The sequence below is a fragment of the Mastigoproctus giganteus genome, chromosome 7, assembly GCF_048544385.1.
Source record: "Mastigoproctus giganteus isolate SK-2022 chromosome 7, ASM4854438v1, whole genome shotgun sequence".
In the NCBI taxonomy this organism is placed as follows: domain Eukaryota; kingdom Metazoa; phylum Arthropoda; class Arachnida; order Uropygi; family Thelyphonidae; genus Mastigoproctus; species Mastigoproctus giganteus.
In genome coordinates this window covers 126030604-126052924 of record NC_143581.1, presented here as the reverse complement: position 1 = coordinate 126052924, position 22321 = coordinate 126030604, and the positions used below count along the sequence as shown (strand labels likewise).

Sequence of the window (22321 nt, the reverse complement as noted above, 5' to 3'; positions counted from 1 at the left end):
GTTGTATGCAGAATCCAAACACTGCAAACCCCATGCCCTGATCATCAGGTAAAATGGAAATTCTCAAAAGGAGATTGGGAAAAATATTCAACTTGTCTTTCTTTTGACAGCCAATTGATTAAACTACAACCCATTGATGAAGTCACTGAGCATATTACTGAGGAAATACTAACCACAGTTTCCAAAGCAATATCTCCAGCCTCTGCATGTAAACACAGAAATCTTAAACACTGGTGGAACAAAGCTTGTAACAATGTGAAAAATGAAAAAAATAAAGCTTGAAACCTGTTTCGGAAGTTTCCAACTATGAACAACCTAATTCAATTTAAAAGACTTAAGGCAAAAGCTCAACAAATTAGAAGAAAAGCCAAAAAGGACTCATGGATACAGTTTGCCTCTACTATAACAAAGGATACAAGCAGTCACTTATCTGGAAAAAGATTTGACAACTCAATGGTAAATATCTACCTCGTCCTGCTTCCATCTTAAACAAGAATGGACAGGAAATATCTTCTTCTCAAGAAATAGTTAATGCTCTTGCAGAGACTTTCTCCCAGAACATCTGCCAGTTCAGGATATGACGGCACCTCCGTAGCCAGGTGGGCAGGAGCAGCAGTGCATAGCACACGCTTCTTGATTAGACCGGGGTTCGAGCCCATGACCACCAAATACGGAAAGGTCAGGGAATGACCACCGCATATCCCCGGAGCAATATGGCCTTAGTTGCTAATGCTCCTAAAAAACAAATAATAAATAACAGGATATGACAACTCCTTTCTTCAAATCAAAGCTTTAGCAGAAAGGTACAAGATCACTTCCATACAGCCCAAAATCAACCATTTCAGCCTATAATCAACCATTTCACCTATTTGAACTGCAAACAGCATTACACAGATCACCCAATAGTGCAGCTGGACCTGATGGAATCTATTATGTAATGCTGAAACATATAAACAGTACTGCCTTGAATTTATTATTAATGTTCTCTAACTGGATTTCTCTTGAAAGTACATATCTTTCTGCCTGGCATCAATCTGTTATTTTAGCCTTTCCTAAACAAGGAAAAGATCAATCACTGCCACAAAATTACCGACCTATCTCCCTCACAAGCTGCCTAGGTAAAACTCTAGAAAGAATGATACACAGACGACTTATCTGGTTTCTTGAAACTAAAAAACTTATATGAAGAACAATGAGTTTGGATTCAGACAAAACAGCTCCACTTTAGATCTAATGGTGAAAGCCAAGACTATCATCCTTAATGCTTACATCAAAAATGAAGATCTTGTTATGGTAAGTCTTGATATAGAAAAAGCAATTGACACTACCTGGAGGTATGGCATATTGTTAGAACTTTTTTGCATAGGATTGCGAGGGTACTTACCAGAATTTATCAGAAATTTTCTTCAACAGAACCTTTCGGGTCTACTATCAATCTTTACTTTTTCTGTCCTACACTCAAGAAGAAGGTGTCTCACAAGAATCAGTACTTAGTTCTACCCTATTCTCACTTAGACTGAACAATATAACACAGAATGACACCTCTGTAGCCAGGTAGGCAAGAGCAGCAATGCGTAGCACACACTTCTTGATTAGACCAGAGTTCGAGCCCGTGACCACCAAATATGGAGGATGCGGAAAGGTCAGGGAATGACCACTGCATATCTCCGGAGCAATATGGCCTTAGTTGCTTATGCTCCTAAAAACCAAATAACAAACAATAATAACAGAGAACATCCCCAATATTGTATGTATGCTGATGATCTTATTATATCTTGCTGTTCACAAAATATTCATACCATTGAAAGACAGCTGCAAATTTCCATAAATAAGTTGCAGACATGGACACAGCAGAATGAATATTGTTTATCTGACCAAAAAACAATTGCAGTCCATTTCTGCAAAAAACACAAGTTACACCCAGAACCGGAACTCAGATTAAAAAACCATCTGATCCCTCTCACCAGTAACCTTTGTTTCCTAAGTTTAATGTTGGACACCAAACTTAACTTTGTTTCACATATAACATACCTCTGAACTGTCTGTTTAAAGAAACCTAATATACTTAGATACATTTCTGCCATGACATGGGGTGCTGATAGATATACTCTTTTACAGTTGTATCGGGCTCTTATCAGGTCTCGTTTAGATTATGGTGCTGTTGTCTATGACTCGCCCAGGAAAAGTGCACTGACCAGACTTAACACCATCCAACACAGTGCCCTTCGTACTGCTCTTGGAGCATTTAGAACATCCTCTGTCCAGAGCCTGACATACAGGCTCTGGACAGAGGATGTTCTAAATGCACACGAACCTCCACTTCACCTTAGAAGGAAAATGCTACTCCTCAACTATACAGCCAAAATTTGAAGTCTTTCAACCCATCCCATTCGACCGATACTTACCAATCCTCACTGGACAGCATTCTATAACAGTAAACTGACTGAAAATAGACCCATTCGTATTAGTTTAAAAGACTTGCTTCAATATTAATTGGAACTTCAATATTAATTGAACTGGAATATTAATTTTGACAATATACTTCAAGAGACAGATATATCTGATTCACCATGGTTTGTAAACCTCCCTTACTCTGATACCTACTTTCAACAATGGAGAATGAAACCCCTGGCAGACAAAAATATAAAACAAATACATAAAGAAGAACATGCCCTGAACAATACACAAATCTGCCTAATATATACAGATGGCTCCAAAACAGGTCCTTGCCGTTGGTGCCGTGGCTGTCTTTCCTTCTTTTATAGTCTCCTTATCACTCCCGGTTGAATGTAGCTGTTACACTGCAGAATTGTGTGCAATTAAATTAGCCCTAGAGAAAATCAATACTTCTGCCAATGCTAGCAGTGTAATATACACCGATTCCATGAGTACTGTGTCTGCACTGGACAATAAATATTTAGTATTTCATCTCATCATAAAACAAATCTTTTCCTACCATCTACGGAATAAAAATCATTAGGTGAAATTTTGATGGATCCTAGGACATACTGGTATCACAGGTAATGAAAGAGCAGATCAGGCAGCCAAGCAACCAAATAGTACAGCACCAGCAATTTACGTTCATAAGTGGATTATTTGAAACATATAAAAGACGTCTGTACATTTCAGTGGTCAGAAATACGGAAGTCACAAAGGAATAACAAATTGCTTGAAATGCAAAGAGGAATCAGCATTATGGAATTCCAGCTTCAGACAAAACAGACAGGAAGAAGTTGATCTGTCAAGACACAGGATAGGACATACGCACCTAACCCATATGTTTCTTCTCATCGGGGACAACCCACCTCGATGTATGCATTGTATATCACCACTTACAGTCAAACATATACTTTTAGAATGTGCACACTTTTCCCTTTTTAGAAAATCTACTTTCTACTCTCAGTCACGAATTCCAGAATCTCTATTGCTTACCCACGTCATTGGAAGGTGCCTCCGTAGCCAGGTGGGAAGGAGCAGCATTTATTATTATTATTATTATTATCATTATTATGTCTAAGGTGGCACCTAGACTTAAGGAAAGACAGCCACGGCCCGTTGGTGCCGTGGCTGTCTTTCCTTCTTTTATAGTCTCCTTATCACTCCCGGTTGAATGTAGCTGTTACACTGCAGAATTGTGTGCAATTAAATTAGCCCTAGAGAAAATCAATACTTCTGCCAATGCTAGCAGTGTAATATACACCGATTCCATGAGTACTGTGTCTGCACTGGACAATAAATATTTAGTATTTCATCTCATCATAAAACAAATCTTTTCCTACCATCTACGGAATAAAAATCATTAGGTGAAATTTTGATGGATCCTAGGACATACTGGTATCACAGGTAATGAAAGAGCAGATCAGGCAGCCAAGCAACCAAATAGTACAGCACCAGCAATTTACGTTCATAAGTGGATTATTTGAAACATATAAAAGACGTCTGTACATTTCAGTGGTCAGAAATACGGAAGTCACAAAGGAATAACAAATTGCTTGAAATGCAAAGAGGAATCAGCATTATGGAATTCCAGCTTCAGACAAAACAGACAGGAAGAAGTTGATCTGTCAAGACACAGGATAGGACATACGCACCTAACCCATATGTTTCTTCTCATCGGGGACAACCCACCTCGATGTATGCATTGTATATCACCACTTACAGTCAAACATATACTTTTAGAATGTGCACACTTTTCCCTTTTTAGAAAATCTACTTTCTACTCTCAGTCGCGAATTCCAGAATCTCTATTGCTTACCCACGTCATTGGAAGGTGCCTCCGTAGCCAGGCGGGAAGGAGCAGCATTTATTATTATTATTATTATTATCATTATTATGTCTAAGGTGGCACCTAGACTTAAGGAAAGACAGCCACGGCCCGTTGGTGCCGTGGCTGTCTTTCCTTCTTTTATAGTCTCCTTATCACTCCCGGTTGAATGTAGCTGTTACACTGCAGAATTGTGTGCAATTAAATTAGCCCTAGAGAAAATCAATACTTCTGCCAATGCTAGCAGTGTAATATACACCGATTCCATGAGTACTGTGTCTGCACTGGACAATAAATATTTAGTATTTCATCTCATCATAAAACAAATCTTTTCCTACCATCTACGGAATAAAAATCATTAGGTGAAATTTTGATGGATCCTAGGACATACTGGTATCACAGGTAATGAAAGAGCAGATCAGGCAGCCAAGCAACCAAATAGTACAGCACCAGCAATTTACGTTCATAAGTGGATTATTTGAAACATATAAAAGACGTCTGTACATTTCAGTGGTCAGAAATACGGAAGTCACAAAGGAATAACAAATTGCTTGAAATGCAAAGAGGAATCAGCATTATGGAATTCCAGCTTCAGACAAAACAGACAGGAAGAAGTTGATCTGTCAAGACACAGGATAGGACATACGCACCTAACCCATATGTTTCTTCTCATCGGGGACAACCCACCTCGATGTATGCATTGTATATCACCACTTACAGTCAAACATATACTTTTAGAATGTGCACACTTTTCCCTTTTTAGAAAATCTACTTTCTACTCTCAGTCGCGAATTCCAGAATCTCTATTGCTTACCCACGTCATTGGAAGGTGCCTCCGTAGCCAGGCGGGAAGGAGCAGCATTTATTATTATTATTATTATTATCATTATTATGTCTAAGGTGGCACCTAGACTTAAGGAAAGACAGCCACGGCCCGTTGGTGCCGTGGCTGTCTTTCCTTCTTTTATAGTCTCCTTATCACTCCCGGTTGAATGTAGCTGTTACACTGCAGAATTGTGTGCAATTAAATTAGCCCTAGAGAAAATCAATACTTCTGCCAATGCTAGCAGTGTAATATACACCGATTCCATGAGTACTGTGTCTGCACTGGACAATAAATATTTAGTATTTCATCTCATCATAAAACAAATCTTTTCCTACCATCTACAGAATAAAAATCATTAGGTGAAATTTTGATGGATCCTAGGACATACTGGTATCACAGGTAATGAAAGAGCAGATCAGGCAGCCAAGCAACCAAATAGTACAGCACCAGCAATTTACGTTCATAAGTGGATTATTTGAAACATATAAAAGACGTCTGTACATTTCAGTGGTCAGAAATACGGAAGTCACAAAGGAATAACAAATTGCTTGAAATGCAAAGAGGAATCAGCATTATGGAATTCCAGCTTCAGACAAAACAGACAGGAAGAAGTTGATCTGTCAAGACACAGGATAGGACATACGCACCTAACCCATATGTTTCTTCTCATCGGGGACAACCCACCTCGATGTATGCATTGTATATCACCACTTACAGTCAAACATATACTTTTAGAATGTGCACACTTTTCCCTTTTTAGAAAATCTACTTTCTACTCTCAGTCGCGAATTCCAGAATCTCTATTGCTTACCCACGTCATTGGAAGGTGCCTCCGTAGCCAGGCGGGAAGGAGCAGCATTTATTATTATTATTATTATTATCATTATTATGTCTAAGGTGGCACCTAGACTTCCGTCTATCTCCACCTGATAAAGTTGACTTTGTGCAGAACCTCTGCAAAATAGACCTGTATGGAAGGTCTCTTCGCCATCAGGGAGAAGCTGTCACCTGCACAGCCGCTCCCCGTTGGCGAATAGACCCTAATGGCCGCCTATATTCACTTGGTGCTGGGCCTGGTCTTCTATTTTCAGTGCTTCATGCACAAAAATCCCGCACCCACCGGAAGTAGTGCTATACCGGTGGGTGCCAGCAATCCCGCTCCCAGGCTGCCCACACCTGAGAGCCAGCAAAAAAAAAAAAAAGAAAAGAAAAATAAATAAATAAAATACATATATACGCACACATAATATAAACAAACTAAAAGGAAAAAAAAAAAAAAAAAAAACACAAATAATCAAAATGTATATAACCAAATCTTAATTAGTAATCATTAGATTATTCCAGTGTCTTCTCCGTTGAAAAACAGTCACACAGAACTCTTGCAGTGCTTGAAATTTATCCTGATTAGCAATAAGGTCACTTTCACAGCCTGTAACTAAATTACCAATCTTCACTTTTAGCCTTTCTCTATGTTCAACATACAAACTACAATCATATAATAAATGACTTGTTAACAGGAGAGATTGCTTCTACAGGGATGGGATACACTTAAATAGAAAGGGTGCAAGAATATTTGCTGATGCTATCGAGGCAGTGTTAGGTGGGTCGGAAAACTGCTAGCTTGGGGGGAGACAAAGACCAATAGATTGACAGTAGCCACTGGCAGAGGTGAAAGAGATTCTTGCACTGCTTCTATTAGAATGAGCAGAAGCCTGAAAAACAAGATGCATGGTATTTCAGAGACTGCTGGGAGCCATTGCGGTACAAGTAAACACATGGGTTGTGTTAGGGTAGCTAAGAATAGAAACAGGTGCAGGTATACTTGCGTGTACACCAATGCTAGGAGTTTAGTAAATAAATTTGATGAATTTGAGGTATTGCTCAAAACATCGAAGGCAGATATTTTTGGGATATCAGAGACGTGGTGTCACACAGATATAAGGGATGCAGAACTGCAATTTGGGGAGTACAACGTCTACAGAAAGATAGACAGGATAGGAAGGGGTGAGGGGTTATGCTATTAGCATTAGTATTAGCATTAGTAGAGGCATATGATGCAAGAAAGCAAGCTTATTCAGCATCAGCCAAAAAAAAAAAAAAAACCCTCTCCCATTTCACCCCTCCGTTCGTTCGAAATACCTGTCCAGTTGAGCTTTAAATTTGTTTAGGCTATCAACTTCAACAACAAGTGATGGAAGTCGGTTCCACCAACCAACCACCCGCTGGCCAAAGGCAAATTTCCGCACATCTATCCGACATCCATCCTTCCTCAATTTGAATTTATGCCCTCTGAGGTGATTATTCTGAGAAAGATGAAGAATCCCATTGGCATTGAGCATGCTCAAACCATTCAAAGCCTTATACACCTCTATCAGATCACCTCGCCGGTGCCTAGTCTCCAGACTCTGTAATTTGCAAAACTTAAGCCTTTCTTCGTAAGAGCAACCCTTTGTTCCATTTACTAATCTTGTTGCCCTTCTCTGTACCCGTTCCAGCAGCTCTACATCCTTCTTGAAATGAGGCCTCTAGACCTGTAGACAGTACTCAAGATGTGGCCTAACCATTACCTTATACAAGGGAATAATCACCTCCTTATCCCTGCTAGAAAAATTCCTGTATATCATTGACAAGACACCATGAGCTACTCTTGCAGCTCGTCTGCACTGCTCAGAGAACTTCATATCTGCCTGCACAATTACCCCCAGGTCCTTTTCATTCTCCACCACTGTCAGTGTAGTACCGCAGAGTTGATACATTGCTCTGGGGTTACTTTTACCCATATGTAGTACTTTACATTTGTCAATGTTAAACTTCATTTGCCACCTCTCAGCCCATTTGTTCAACCTTTCCAGATCCTGTTGCAGCAGCATAGGGTCAGTAGTGTCCTTAACGACCCTGCCAACCTTTGTATCATCTGCAAACTTAGACATTAAACTTGATATCCCATCATCAGTATCATTCATAAACACCGAAAACAACAATGGACCCAACACTGAACCTTGAGGAACTCCACTAATACATTAGTCCACGTTGAGCAGTGTCCATTGATTACCACTCTCTGTCTTCTGCCACTCAACCATCCCCTTATCCATAGCAGCAATTTGCCTCCAATGCCACACTGCTCCAATTTGTGCAGCAGTCTTCCATGTGCAACAGTATCAAAAGCCTTTCTAAGATCCAAATATATAATATCAAAGTTATTCCCTGCATCCAGTTCTTTTGTGACTACATCATAGTATCCAATCAAATTGGTCAGGCAAGACCTGCCCTTAACAAAACCATGCTGCGTCTGAGCTATAACTGAATTCTTGTCTAGATGATCCTGCAGTGCTTCTTTAACCAGTGCCTCCATTAATTTACCTGGAACAGAAGTTAAACTAACAGGTCTATAATTACTTGTGTCAGCCTTTGATCCTCCTTTGTGAATTGGTGTTACATTTGCACATCTCCAGTCTATGGGTACCTCCCCTGAGTCCAAAGAAGCTCTCATAATTATGGCTAGGGGTTTGCATACTTCCTTTGCTGCCTCCTTTAATATAACTGGATAGATCCCATCCACCCCAGGTGCCTTTTTTATGTTAATTAGTTAAGAAACACATAAAAACCAAGAAAGTGAAGTGAAGCCAGTCGACATCGCTGGACAGTGCATTGTTGAGTCAGTTTGGTATGACATAAGCATTGGGAGATCAAAATTGAGAGTAGGAGTGTGCTATAGGCCTAATGACTCTGATGAGTATAATAAGGAACTGTACAGGGAAATAGAGTGGGCCAGTAAATCAGAGAGTCTTATAATGGGAGATTTTAATTTCCCAGATATTATCTGGAATTTGGGGGCTGGTTACTCACACACTAGCAGGGCTTTTGGGGATTTATTGGATGATTGTTTTCTACATCAGCATGTTCGGGAGGGAACTAGAGAGAGTAATAATCTTGATTTGATTATCAGCAGTGATTCTTCATGCATTAAGAATCTGCAGATAAATGAACCATTAGGTGGCAGTGATCACAGTGTGTTGAAGTGGGATTTACTCAAAGAGGTAACTACCATTAGGGGTAAAGGGAAGGGTTACTGCTTCCGTAAAGGCGACTACGATGGACTGAGACAGTATTTAAATTCTATACAGTGGGACCAACTGATGATGTTACCAACAGCAAATTCAAAATGGGAAGCATTCAAAGAACTTATCTTGGAAGCTACTAGGCTTTACATACCAACTAAGAAATATTGTTCAAGGTTTAGGCCAAAATGGATGTCAGATGAACTAATGAGTCATATGGCAGAGAAGAAAAATGCATGGGATACTTACAAATTAATACATGACACAGAAGCCTATGATAGATACAAGTTGATATGCAACCAAGTTACAAAGGAGGTTAGGCAGGCGAAGGCAGATTACGAGAAATCCTTGGTAAGGGATGCAAAGAAAAACAGCAAAGAGTTCTTTACTTATGTAAACTCTAGAAGGAAGGGGATGAATCAGATTGGTCCACTTGATATTGATGGGTCAACTGTTGATGATCCTGCTCAGGTAGCTAACAAACTAAATGAATATTTTGCATTGACATTCACACGTGAGGAGTTATTCAGCAAGGGGGAGTTATTCAGCAAGGGGGAATGCCAGAGGCGTATTCAACTCTAGCAGTAAGCTACAGAAACTTGAAATAACTGGGAGTAAAGTGGAGGAGAAACTGTTGAAGATAAACACAACAGTTTATCTTCAACACAACAGTTTATATTAAAGGAGGCAGCAAAGGAAGTAAGCATTCCCTCAGCCATAATTATGAGAGCTTCCTTGGACTCAGGGGAGGTACCCATAGACTGGAAATGTGCAAATGTGACCCCAATTCACAAAGGAGGATCAAAGGCTGACACAAGTAATTATAGACCTGTGAGCTTAACTTCTGTTCCAGGAAAATTAATGGAGGCACTGGTTAAAGAAGCACTGCAGGATCATTTAGACAAGACTTCAGTTATAGCTCAGACACAGCATGGTTTTGTTAAGGGGAAGTCTTGCCTGACCAACTTGATTGGATACTATGATGCAGTCACAAAAGAACTGGATGTAGGGAATAACTTTGAAATTATATACTTGGATCTTAGAAAGGCTTTTTTTTGATACTGTTGCACATGGAAGACTGCTACACAAATTGGAGCAGTGTGATATTGGAGGCAAATTGCTGCTATGGATAAAGGGGTGGTTGAGGGGGAGAAGACAGAGAGTGGTAATCAATGGACACTGCTCATCGTGGACTAATGTTATTAGTGGAGTCCCTCAGGGCTCAGTGTTGGGTCCATTATTGTTTTCTGTATTTATAAATGATATTGATGATGGTATATCAAGCTTAATGTCCAAGTTTGCAGACGATACAAAGGTTGGCAGGGTTGTCAAGGACACTACTGACACTATGCTGCTGCAACAGGATCTGGAAAGGTTGAGCAGATGGGCTGAGAGGTGGCAAATGAAGTTTAACATTGACAAATGTAAAGTACTACACATGGGAAACAGCAACCCCAGAGCAACGTATGAACTCTGTGGTAGTATACTGACAGTGGTAGAGAATGAAAGGGACTTGGGGGTGGTTGTGCAGGCAGATATGAAGTTCTCTGAGCAGTGCAGATGGGCATCAAGAGTAGCTCATGGTGTCTTGTCAATGATATACAGGAATTTTTCCAGCAGGGATAAGGAGGTGATTATTCCATTGTATAAGGCAATGGTCAGGCCACACCTAGAGTACTGTATACATGTCTGGAGGCCTCATTTCAAGAAGGATGTAGTGCTGCTGGAACAAGTACAGAGAAGGGCAACAAGATTAGTGAATGGAACAAAGGGGTGCTCTTATGAAGAAAGGCTTAAGTTTTGCAAATTACAGTGTCTGGAGACTAGGCACCAGCGAGGTGATCTGATAGAGGTGTATAAAGCCTTGAATGGTTTAAGCATGCTCAATGCTGATGGGATTCTACCTTTTGCTCAGAAAAATCACCTGAGAGGGCATAAATTCAAATTGAGGAAAGACAGATGTAGGATAGACGTGCGGAAATTTGCCTTTAGCCAGCGGGCGGTTGGTTGGTGGAACAGACTTCCATCCCTTGTGGTGGAGGTTGATAGCCTAAATAAGTTTAAGGCTCAGCTGGACAGGTATTTTGAACGAACAGAGGGGTGAAGTGGAAGTGGGTTTTTTTTTTTTTTTTGGCTGATGCTGCATAAGCTTGCTTTCTTGCATCAAATGCCTCTACTAATGCTAATGCTAATGCTAATATACAGAAACACCCATACCAATACGATGCCAAAACAAGTTGCACATTTTTTAAGGCTGTGATGGTTTGGAGATCCAACCCCCCCCCCTCAGTTCTCCCCGAGTGACAGCACTCCCGCTACTTTGTGCCTGATGCTTTGCTGCTCTAGTCTTGGTCATGATATTGAAATTAATAAGATTAATAAAAATTTTGTTAATTAATTATTATGAATACTACACTATATAATAGATTCCTAAATGCAATGATATGCTATCTAGTTTTGCGTTAGAGCTACCTAATTACTACAATCCAAAATTTGAATTCCCTTACACTCACTCTATATGAAAACAATGGCTGCAAGATTCGAATCAAAGTAAGTTATATATTTCAGATGCTCCTTATCTCCAGATAAGATCATTATGTACAGAAACAAATATACTTAGTTGAACCTATAAGGTCAGTCATATAACAAATCAAGGATCAGATCAGTGTCAGATCAGTCTTTGTAGGTCCTTATTATAGTTACACACCCATGAGACAGCACTATAGACATTTGCATTTTATGAACCATATAGATTCCATGATATAATCGTCGATATTAGTCATCGATATCTATAATATACAACTGTTGTACTTTGACTATTGTATTCTATTCTATGACTGTTATATTCTGTGTGAATATTTTGTCTATGAGAGGTTTTCTGTAATACATTCATCAGTGCTACAAATATAATACATTATATTTGTTGTTTTTGTTATTTATATTTTTTATTTATTTTATTTGCTTTTTAGAGTATGGTTGAAAATCTTTTTGACAAATATGGGAGAAAACATGATTACAGTTATGCTGCAGTCCTGTAATCTGGTTTTCATGTGACTGTAAAAGCATATAAAAAAATTTTAAAAATTAATTAAAAATTTAAAAAATATGGCTAGAAACAATAAATCTTCAAGTAGTATAAAAGCATTTTGAATTTTAGCTAAAACAACATTTGGTACTTGGTCCACAAGTACATAAAAGGTGGTCTGTGCATTGATCAAAGGTCAGTAAACCAGTTTTTGCATTTTTAAAACTTGAAGGCTAAGTTTATTTATTTTTATAATATTTATAGAATCAATATCTGTCCAGATCTGTGCTACTAATTCTTCCATGAAAATCTGAATGTGTAAATGATACTGATTTTCTCTGCGAAAATTTATTTTTATTTTGTTACACAGAGCATTAATAAACTACAATAAATAAATTAGCTTTCGGCTGGGTGGCAGCCTTCATCGGATTAAAATACTGAATGGCAGTTTTTAATCCGATGAAGGCTGCCACCCAGCCGAAAGCTAATTTATTTATTGTAGTTTATTAATGCTCTGTGTAACAAAATAAAAATAAATTTTCGCATTGTGAATCCAGAGCACGTAGGCCTGTTTTATTCTGATTTTCTCTATAAAAGTTATCATTTGAGTGGCAGTTCATAATATAAGTAAGATTAAGCATCACTGATTTAAAGCATAATGCAATACAATCAAATAAATATTCTATTCAGTTGCAGCGTTCATTTGTGACTGCCACAAAAACTCGGCGAAAACAGCAGATGGAGCTTATTCACAAAGCTCTCCAGGAAGAGGAAGAAAAGAAATGTCAAGAAAGAGAAAATTTTCACATCAGTTCTGTACCAATTACAGCTCAAGCTGCTTATGAACCTGCTCTTTTTCATGCAATTGATGAACATGAAGATGGTAAAAATTTCACTACTTCTTATAAATTATAGTTACATATGTATATATGTATTTTTAATTGATTTATCAATTATAAATTAAATGTGTATCTGATTGATGTTAAAACACTAGAGGATTTTAAGCTCTGGGTGCATTCCTTTTCTTTACCAAAAAAAAAAAAAAACTCTCAACTACGTTAAAATTCAAATTATGATATTAAAATTTATAAAAAAAATTTTATTTCTTATTTTCATTAATGAATTAGCCATCAGTTGTAAAAGTTTGGATTGTTTAATCATTTCAAAATACTTATGTAATGAAAAGCTAATTAACATTGTCTCTCAGTAAAATTCCAAAGAAATACAGTGCAAAATTTCAGAAGGTATATGTATATATATACCCACTGAAATTTTGCACTGTATTTCTTTTTTTCAGAAGGCATATATGGGGTGCCTCCATAGCCAGGTGGGCAGGAGCAGCAGTGCGCTTCTTGATTAGACCGGGGTTCGAGCCCATGACCACCAAATATGGAGGATGTGGAAAGGTTAGGGAATGACCACCGCATATCCCCGGAGCAATATGGTCTTAGCTGCTAATGCTCCTTAAAAAAAAACCAAAAAGGCCTATATGGAAGATTTTTCGGATACTGTAAAATCTATAAAAAGGTAATGTTTTTGCCTTGTGTACTGATGTAGATGTGATAAATGCAAAAATAGATGTAGCATTTCATAATGACAGTGAATATTAATTGCTTCTTTTGTCATAGAATGTAATCATCTTCTGAGTTGTTCAGAAGCATGTTTCCATTCAGTGGTGAAACAGCAGAGAAATATGTTTATCAAAAGAACAAAAACAACAGGCATTGATAGTGAAATGCATAGATGGGAAAAGGAGCTGGCTCTGAAAAAAAAAGGATATTTTCAATTGATGCAAATTAACAGTGATCAACCTGATTCCAAGTTATATCCCATTGTGGTAACTTTATGAAGTAAATCATCAAATTAAAAGTGCCTTGATCTTCTAAACAATATAAAAGAATGTGGGATTCCTACACAAAACTGTCTCCTTTAAGAACAATTTCAAGTGATGCATTTCACTGAGGTAAAAAAAAAAAAAAAAAAAAAAAAAAATGAGGCATATTTGTGTACATACTGGCTGTTTTTGGGTGAATGTGTAACTAGACTGGTAGAACAGTGGTCAAAAAAGCCATATTAAAAAAATACAACAAATAATCATTATCAATTGCCATTAATTTATGTCAAATGAGCAGTTCAGGATCTAAATGTAGTTTTGAATGAAGACAAATTAATGAACTTCCCAAGAAAAATAACTGATTAGAACTGTCTCAGAAAAGATCTGAGACAGTATTTAAATTCTATACAGTGGGACCAACTGATAATGTTACCAACAGCAAACTCAAAATGGGAAGCATTCAAAGAACTTATCTTGGAAGCTACTAGGCTTTACATACCAACTAAGAAATATTGTTCAAGGTACAGGCCTAAATGGATGTCAGATGAACTAATAAGATATATGGCAGAGAAGAAAAATGCATGGGATACATATAAATTAATGGGTGACATGGAAGCCTATGATAGATATAAGTTGATCTGTAACCAAGTTAGAAAGGAGGTTAGGCAGGCGAAGGCAGATTACGAGAAATCTTTGGCAAGGGATGCAAAGAAAAACAGCAAGGAGTTCTTTATTAACGTAAACTCTAGAAGGAAGGGGATGAATCAGATTGGTCCACTTGATATCGATGGTTCAACTGTTCATGATCCTGCTCAGGTAGCTAACAAACTAGACCAATATTTTGCCTCTACATTCACACATGAGGAGTTATTCAAGAAGGAGAATGCCATAGATTAAGTAAACACTGGCAGTGAGCCAGATGATCCTGTAATATTTCAGAGTAAAGTGGAGGAGAAATTGTTGAAGATAAACACAAGAAAGGCACCTGGGGTGGATGGGATCTATCGAGTTATATTAAAGGAGGGAGCAAAGGAAGTAAGCAATCCATAAGCCATAATTATGAGAGCTTCTTTGGACTCAGGGGAGGTATCCAGAGACTGGAGATGTGCAAATGTAACCCCAATTTACAAAGGAGGATCAAAGGCCGACACAAGTAATTATAGACGTGTGAGTTTAACTTCTATTCCAGGTAAATTAATGGAGGCACTGGTTAACGAAGCACTGCAGGATCATCTAGACAAGAATTCAGTTATAGCTCAGACGCAGCATGGTTTTGTTAAGGGCAGGTCTTGCCTGACCAATTTGATTGGATACTATGATGTAGTCACAAAAGAATTGGATGCAGGGAATAACTTTGATATTATATATTTGGATCTTAGAAAGGCTTTTGATACTGTTGCACATGGAAGACTGCTGCACAAATTGGAGCAGTGTGGCATTGGAGGCAAATTGCTGCTATGGATAAGGGGATGGTTGAGTGGCAGAAGACAGAGAGTGGTAATCAATGGACACTGCTCAACGTGGACTAATGTTATTAGTGGAGTTCCTCGGGGTTCAGTTTTGGGTCCGTTGTTGTTTTCGGTGTTTATGAATGATATTGATGATGGGATATCAAGTTTAATGTCGAAGTTTGCAGATGATACAAAGGTTGGCAGGGTTGTTAAGGACACTACTGACGCTATGCTGCTGCAACAGGATCTGGAAAGGTTGAACAGATGGGCTGAGAGGTGGCAAATGAAGTTTAATATTGACAAATGTAAAGTACTACATATGGGAAACAGTAACCCCAGAGCAACGTATCAACTCTGCGGTACTACACTGACAGTGGTGGAGAATGAAAAGGACCTGGGGGTAATTGTGCAGGCAGATATGAAGTTCTCTGAGCAGTGCAGACGAGCTGCAAGAGTAGCTCATGATGTCTTGTCAAAGATATACAGGAATTTTTCTAGAAGGGATAAGGAGGTGATTATTCCCTTGTATAAGGCAATGGTTAGGCCACATCTTGAGTACTGTATACAGGTCTGGAGGCCTCATTTCAAGAAGGATGTAGAGCTGCTGGAACGGGTACAGAGAAGGGCAACAAGATTAGTGAATGGAACAAAGGGTTGCTCTTATGAAGAAAGGCTTAAGTTTTGCAAATTACAGAGTCTGGAGACTAGGCACCGGCGAGGTGATCTGATAGAGGTGTATAAGGCTTTGAATGGTTTGAGCATGCTCAATGCCAATGGGATTCTTCATCTTGCTCAGAATAATCAGCTCAGAGGGCATAAATTCAATTTGAGGAAGGACGGATGTCGGATAGATGTGTGGAAATTTGCCTTCGGCCAGCGGGTGGTTGGTTGGTTGATGGAACCGACTTCCATCACTTGTTGTTGAAGTTGATAGCCTAAACAAATTTAAAGCTCAACTGGACAGATATTTCGAACGAACGGAGGGGTGAAATGGGAGTGGTGTGTGTTTTTTTTTTTTTTTTTTTTGACTGATGCTGAATAAGCTTGCTTTCTTGCATCATCATCATCATCAGCCATTTTCAATCCACTGCAGGATGAAGTCTCTCCAGCAACTTTCCAGTTCCTTCTGTTTTGAGCACTGGGCATCTATTTACTGCTCAAAAACTCATGAATTTCATCTATCCATCTCCGCCTTTGTCTTCCAGGTTTTCTTCTAGCTCCTCTTGGGTACCATTCTGTTATTTTCTTAGTCCATCTGTCATCATGTCTTCGAGCTATGTGTCCTGCCCAAGACCATTTTAGTTCTTTAGTTTTGATAAGAATGTCCTTTACTTGAGTTTGCTGCCTAATCCACGTGTTTCTCGCCTTATCTAACAATCTGATTCCCAATATAATTCGTTCCATTCTTCGCTGTGTAGTTCTTAGCTTCTCTTCCATTCTTTTGTTGAGTGCCCAAGTTTCACTTCCATAAGTCATGGTGGGGAGTATACATTGATTCATTATTTTACGTTTCAGACAAACTGGGATATTGCTCTTCTGTATGTGACTGTATTTCCTGAATGCTATCCATCCAAAATTTATTCTTCTCTTGACTTCCAGCCATTTATCATTATTACAGCTAATAACTTGTCCCAGATAAGTATATGACTCCACGTTTTCAATTACTGCTCCCTCAATCATTATTTCCCTTTCCGTGGCATACTTGTTCATCATTACTTTTGTTTTAGCCATATTCATCTTTAGTCCAAAATCCTTACTAACTGTGCATAACTGATTAAGATTTTCCTCTAATTCTTTGGGATCGTGGCTTATGACCACAATGTCATCTGCAAATCATAAATGGTTTAGGTACTCTCTGTTCACATTGACTCCTTTCTGCGACCGGTCTAATCTTCTGAAAGCTTCCTCAAGGGCAGCAGTAAACAGCTTCGGAGATATTGTGTCTCCTTGTCGAACTCCTTTCTCGATTTTAAATATCCTACTGTCTTTGTCTAGTCTAATAAAGGATGTAGCACTCTCATATATTTTCTTCAAAATCATAATATATGGAGTATCTATGCCTTGTCTTTCCAGTGCCCGAAACATTGCCTTATGCTGTTATGAAGTCAAATGCCTTTTCATAATCCACAAATGCCAGGCATAATGGTGTTTTATATTCATTTGCTTTCTCCATTAGCTGTGATATTACGTGAAGGTGATCCATAGTTGAGTATCCTGTCCTAAAGCCAGCTTGCTCTTTTGGTTGATTCTCATCAAGTATTCTTTCTAATCTGTTAGTAATGACCCTTGTGAACAACTTGTAGATATGGGATAACAAGCTAATTGGTCTATAATTTCCAATTTCTGATTTATCTCCTTTCTTATGCAGCAAAACTATGATTGCATTATTCCACTGCTTAGGCATCGCACCTTTTCTAATGCACTTTGTGAAGAGCCTTGCCAGTTTTTGTGTTATGTCTCTTCCTCCCAATTTTAACAACTCTACAGTAACTTCATCTTCCCCCGGAGCTTTCCGATTCTTCATTTTCTTCAATGCATGTTCTACCTCATCAGGAAGAATATCGGGTATGTCGTATGTGTTGCTACTTTGCAATCCATCTTCCCCACTGCTGGTATCATTCCCTCGCTCCTTGTATAATTCTCTATAGTAGTCTTCTGCTATTTGAATTATGCCTTCTCTGCTGTTTATAAGCACACCATCGCTATTCTTCAGTTTCAGTATCATTTGTCTTTCTATATTACTGCTCATGGCTGCTGATTTAAATCCTTTGTTTTCCCTTAATGCTTGTTCTACTTTTCTTGTGTTAAATCTTCTTATGTCCTCTCTGAGTCTCTTTCTATTGACTTTGCATAACTCAGTATACTCAATTTTCTCCCTGTCAGTGTTTTTCTTGCTCTTCATTTGTCGTGTTTGCTTCATCATGACAAGTGTTTCTTGACTAATTTTTTTCTTCTTTGGATTTCTGTTTCCCTATAGGTTTCTTGGGCTTTATCACTTTCAAAAAGTTGTAATATTCCTCGTCGATATCTTGGTCCTCAGCAGTCTGCAGAAGCTCATACTTGTTCTTAAGTTCCAGTACATACTGCTTTTTCTCCTCTTCTGTTATCTCAAAGACCTTTGTATTATTTACTCGAGTCAGTTTTTTCCTTTCCTTTCCTACATCTATATCAAGTGTACATCTTACCATTCTGTGATCACTTCCAACATTTACCTTATTCAGGACGGTAACATCAGTCACAATATATCTTCTGTTAGTGAGGATGAAGTCGATTTCATTAGTTGTTAATCCATTTGGACTCTTCCATGTCCACTTTCTGTTCACCCTTTTCTTGAAAAAAGTGTTCATTACTGACATTCCTTGAGATTCTGCAAATTCCACAAGTCTTTCACCTCTTTTATTTCTTTCACCAATTCCAAAATTTCCTATAGTTCCTCTTTCTGCGCTGTTTTGCCTTTTTCCAACCTTAGCATTGAAGTCCCCCATAATAATAGTGTAGTGGGTTTTCTGCTCATCTAGAAGACTCTCAATTTCAGTGTACATTTCTTCAACCTCTTCATCATCATGGCTCGATGTTGGTGCATAAATCATTATAATCTTTAGCTTGTACCTCTTAGAAATCTTGAGTATTAGTCTTGACACCCTTGGTGATGTTCTTTTGAATTCCAAAATGTTGTTTTTAAAATCTTTATGGACCAGAAATCCAACTCCACCTTCACTTCTTTCACTGTTTCCATTGGTGTACAGCAGATTTCCACTTGATAAACTTATAAGTGATTCATTTCTTCTTCTTGTTTCAGCCCAACCGATAATATTCCAATTCACATTTTCTAATTCCTTTTCCAGCTCTAATATCCTGTCTTCACCGATGAGTGATCGTACGTTATAACAGGCCAAGTTCAATTTCCGTGCATGGCAGCCTGGTCGTACCCAGAGATTCCTAGCACCCTCTGCTTCCCCATATGCCTCTACTAATGCTAATGCTAAGACCCTGTGACTTACTCTAGCAGCCTGTCTGCACTGCTCAGAAAACTTCATATCTGACTGCACCATTACCCCCCAGGTCTCTTTTATTCTTCACTACCCTGAGTGTGAAATACAAATTGGGTGCATTTCTCTGGGGTTACTGCTACCCATATGCAGTACTTTGCATTTGTCAATGTTAAACTTCAGTTGCCACTTCTCAGCCCATCTGCCCAACTTTTCCAGATCCTGTTACAGCAGCATACTGTCATTACTATTATTAAAAAAATAATAATAATAAATTAGACTCACCCTGGGTCTTATTTGCCACCGTCACCTTTGAAGTAGTCCCTTTGAGAGCATAAACACTGATCCCAGAGCCTCTCCCATGATTTAAATGTGTCCTGAAAGGCCTTTTTCTTCATAGTGTTCAGCACTGCCTGCAATTCGGATTGGATATCCTCTGCATTGTCAAATCTTCGACCCTTCAGATTGATTTTTATTCTTGGGAAGAGGAAGGAGTTCAGGAAGCCAAGTCTGAAAAATAAGGGGGTGGGGGATGACTGTCATGTTGTTGGATGCCAAAAACTGCACCACCAGCGAGAGATCTGTGGGCAGCACATCATGATGAAGTACCCAGTTCTTTGTACGCCACTTCTCTGGATATTTCCTCCTGACAGCTCCCTTAACCACCTCTGGACCTCACAATAGAACTTTGCGTTGACTGTCTGGCCAGGAGCGACGAATTCTTTATGGATAAGCCTGTCAATGTCTATAAAACAAATCATCATGGATTCACATTGCTACTCACTTGTTTGGCTTTCTTTGGTCGAGACGAAGTGCACTCTTCCACTGGGATGATTGTTGCTTGGTTTCTGGGTCATACCCATATACCCAACTCTCATCACCAGTGATGACTGTAGAAAGGAAGTTTTGATCACTCGTGGCCCATTCTTGAAGATCTCTGCTAACTTCCATGCAATGCTGTTTTTGGTCTTCACTCAGTAACTGTGGCACAAACTTGGCCGCTGATATGTGCTGTACAATACCTACAGGGTGAGTCACAAAAAAGTAGCTTGCCGCTCCATGCTTGGAAGAACCAGTAGCCAATCAACATACAACTAGCCACCTGCACAAACAAATCTTCCCCTCATAGATTAGTGGCATGCGTCACTCCTCAAGGCCAATCTCGTTGGAAGTCAGTGTTTTGCCGGACATAATCCAGTTTGTGTCTCATGTACGATTGTGTGTGTGTGTTTGTAAAGGTTTTCTGCATCATGCCTTATTCAGTTCCAGAAATAGTTTCAATTGTTTGGGCATATGTGCATATGGGTTTATTTAAGGAAACAAGAAGAATGTTTGCGGAACAGTTCCCCACTGCCGGGATACCAGCGAAACCCTGTATACAGCAACTGATGAAGAAATGGCACGAAACAGGAAGTGTCCTCAATGCGAAAAAGACCAGAGCCCCATCTATTCATACACCAACTGTAGTGCATGATATTCGTGAGAGGATGAAATTAAACCCCAGGAAGAGTATCCGGAAATTAGCCCAGCAAGTCAGTGTAAGTCAGACAACATGTGTACGTGTAATGCACTCTCTAAATTTGAAGCCATTTCATCTAATGTGTGTGCAAGAATTAAAAGAGACAGATAAAGTGAAACGTAAATTATTGCTGGTGGCTCCTCAACAGCATCGTTGATGAGACGCTCTAGTTCCAACTCAATATTTTATGTCAGATGAAGCCTGGTTTCATTTATCCGGACACATTCATTCTCAAAACACAAGGCACTAGACAACTGAAAATCCACACCAACTCCACAAAGAACTGCTTCATGAAGAAAAAATCAGAGTATGGTGTGCCATATCATCACGGTGGATCGTAGGGCCCATATTCTTTGAGACAACTGTTAACACAGACATGTACCTTGCAATATTTGAAAGCTTTTACCAGTGGCGGATTAAGGATAGTTGGGGCCCCCTAGGCAAATTATATTTGGGGCCCCCCCCAAAAAATAATAATAAAAAAAAAAAGAATAAAAAAATAAATAAAAGTTAGGTGGCAAATAAATGAAATTTTGTACTTTTGAATTTTTTGCTTAAATTTTCGCTTAAATTAATCAAGATTTTTATGATGTTTACTGAAAACATTAATCTATTTTTGAACACTATAGGAAAATGTCTTGGCTTGGGGGCCCCCCAAAGCCTAGGGCCCCTAGGCACGTGCCTCATTGCCTTAAGGGGTAATCCGCCACTGGCTTTTACACACAGTTGACCCCTGAAAAGCAGGAGTGGTATACATTTCAACAAGATGGGGCCACTTGATGTACATCCCACAGAGCACTGGCCCGAATTCATGAAGCCTTTCCAGATGGAAGAACTGTCCGCAAAGATTTATGGCTCCCCCTGTTCCCCAGACCTGTCCATATGTGATTTTACCTTTGGGGCTACCTTAAGGGGAAAGTTTATGAGACGAATCCACACACACACTTCAAGAATTACAGGAGATCATTCGTACTGCTATTGCGGGCATTGATGGTACAGTGTTGCAGAGAGTTTACCAAAACATGCTGACACGGGCTCAGGAGATCATTTCCAACATCCTCTCTGATGGCAGGTAATGTCAAAAGGTAAAGGTAAACTGCAGCCATTATCAACCCACTGCAGGATGGAAGCCTTCTCAACAATTCATGGTGAGGGAAATGGACCATAATCTGCCACACTGGTCCAGTGCAGGTTGGCAGATCAACCATATTTAGCAGTCAGGGGCTCGAACCCCGGTCTACTCAAGGGGCATGTGCTTACTGTACTCCCACTCCTGATGACTTGGCTATGAAGAAGGCCTGCATAAATGTACTATACAGTGGGTAAATGTATAGTACATTTACCCACTTGTGCAT

At 39.1% G+C, this 22321-nt stretch overlaps 1 protein-coding gene across 1 annotated transcript in view; it reads left to right on the top strand.

Annotated features, from left to right (window-relative positions):
* The window catches only part of unc80 (unc80, NALCN channel complex subunit), a 1843891-nt gene that overhangs the window by 961962 nt on the left and 859608 nt on the right, over positions 1-22321 (top strand). The window contains exon 35 of the mRNA XM_090378420.1: positions 12870-13056. Within this exon, the coding sequence (XP_090234546.1) occupies positions 12870-13056 (187 nt within the window). The remainder of the gene's footprint in view (positions 1-12869; positions 13057-22321) is intronic.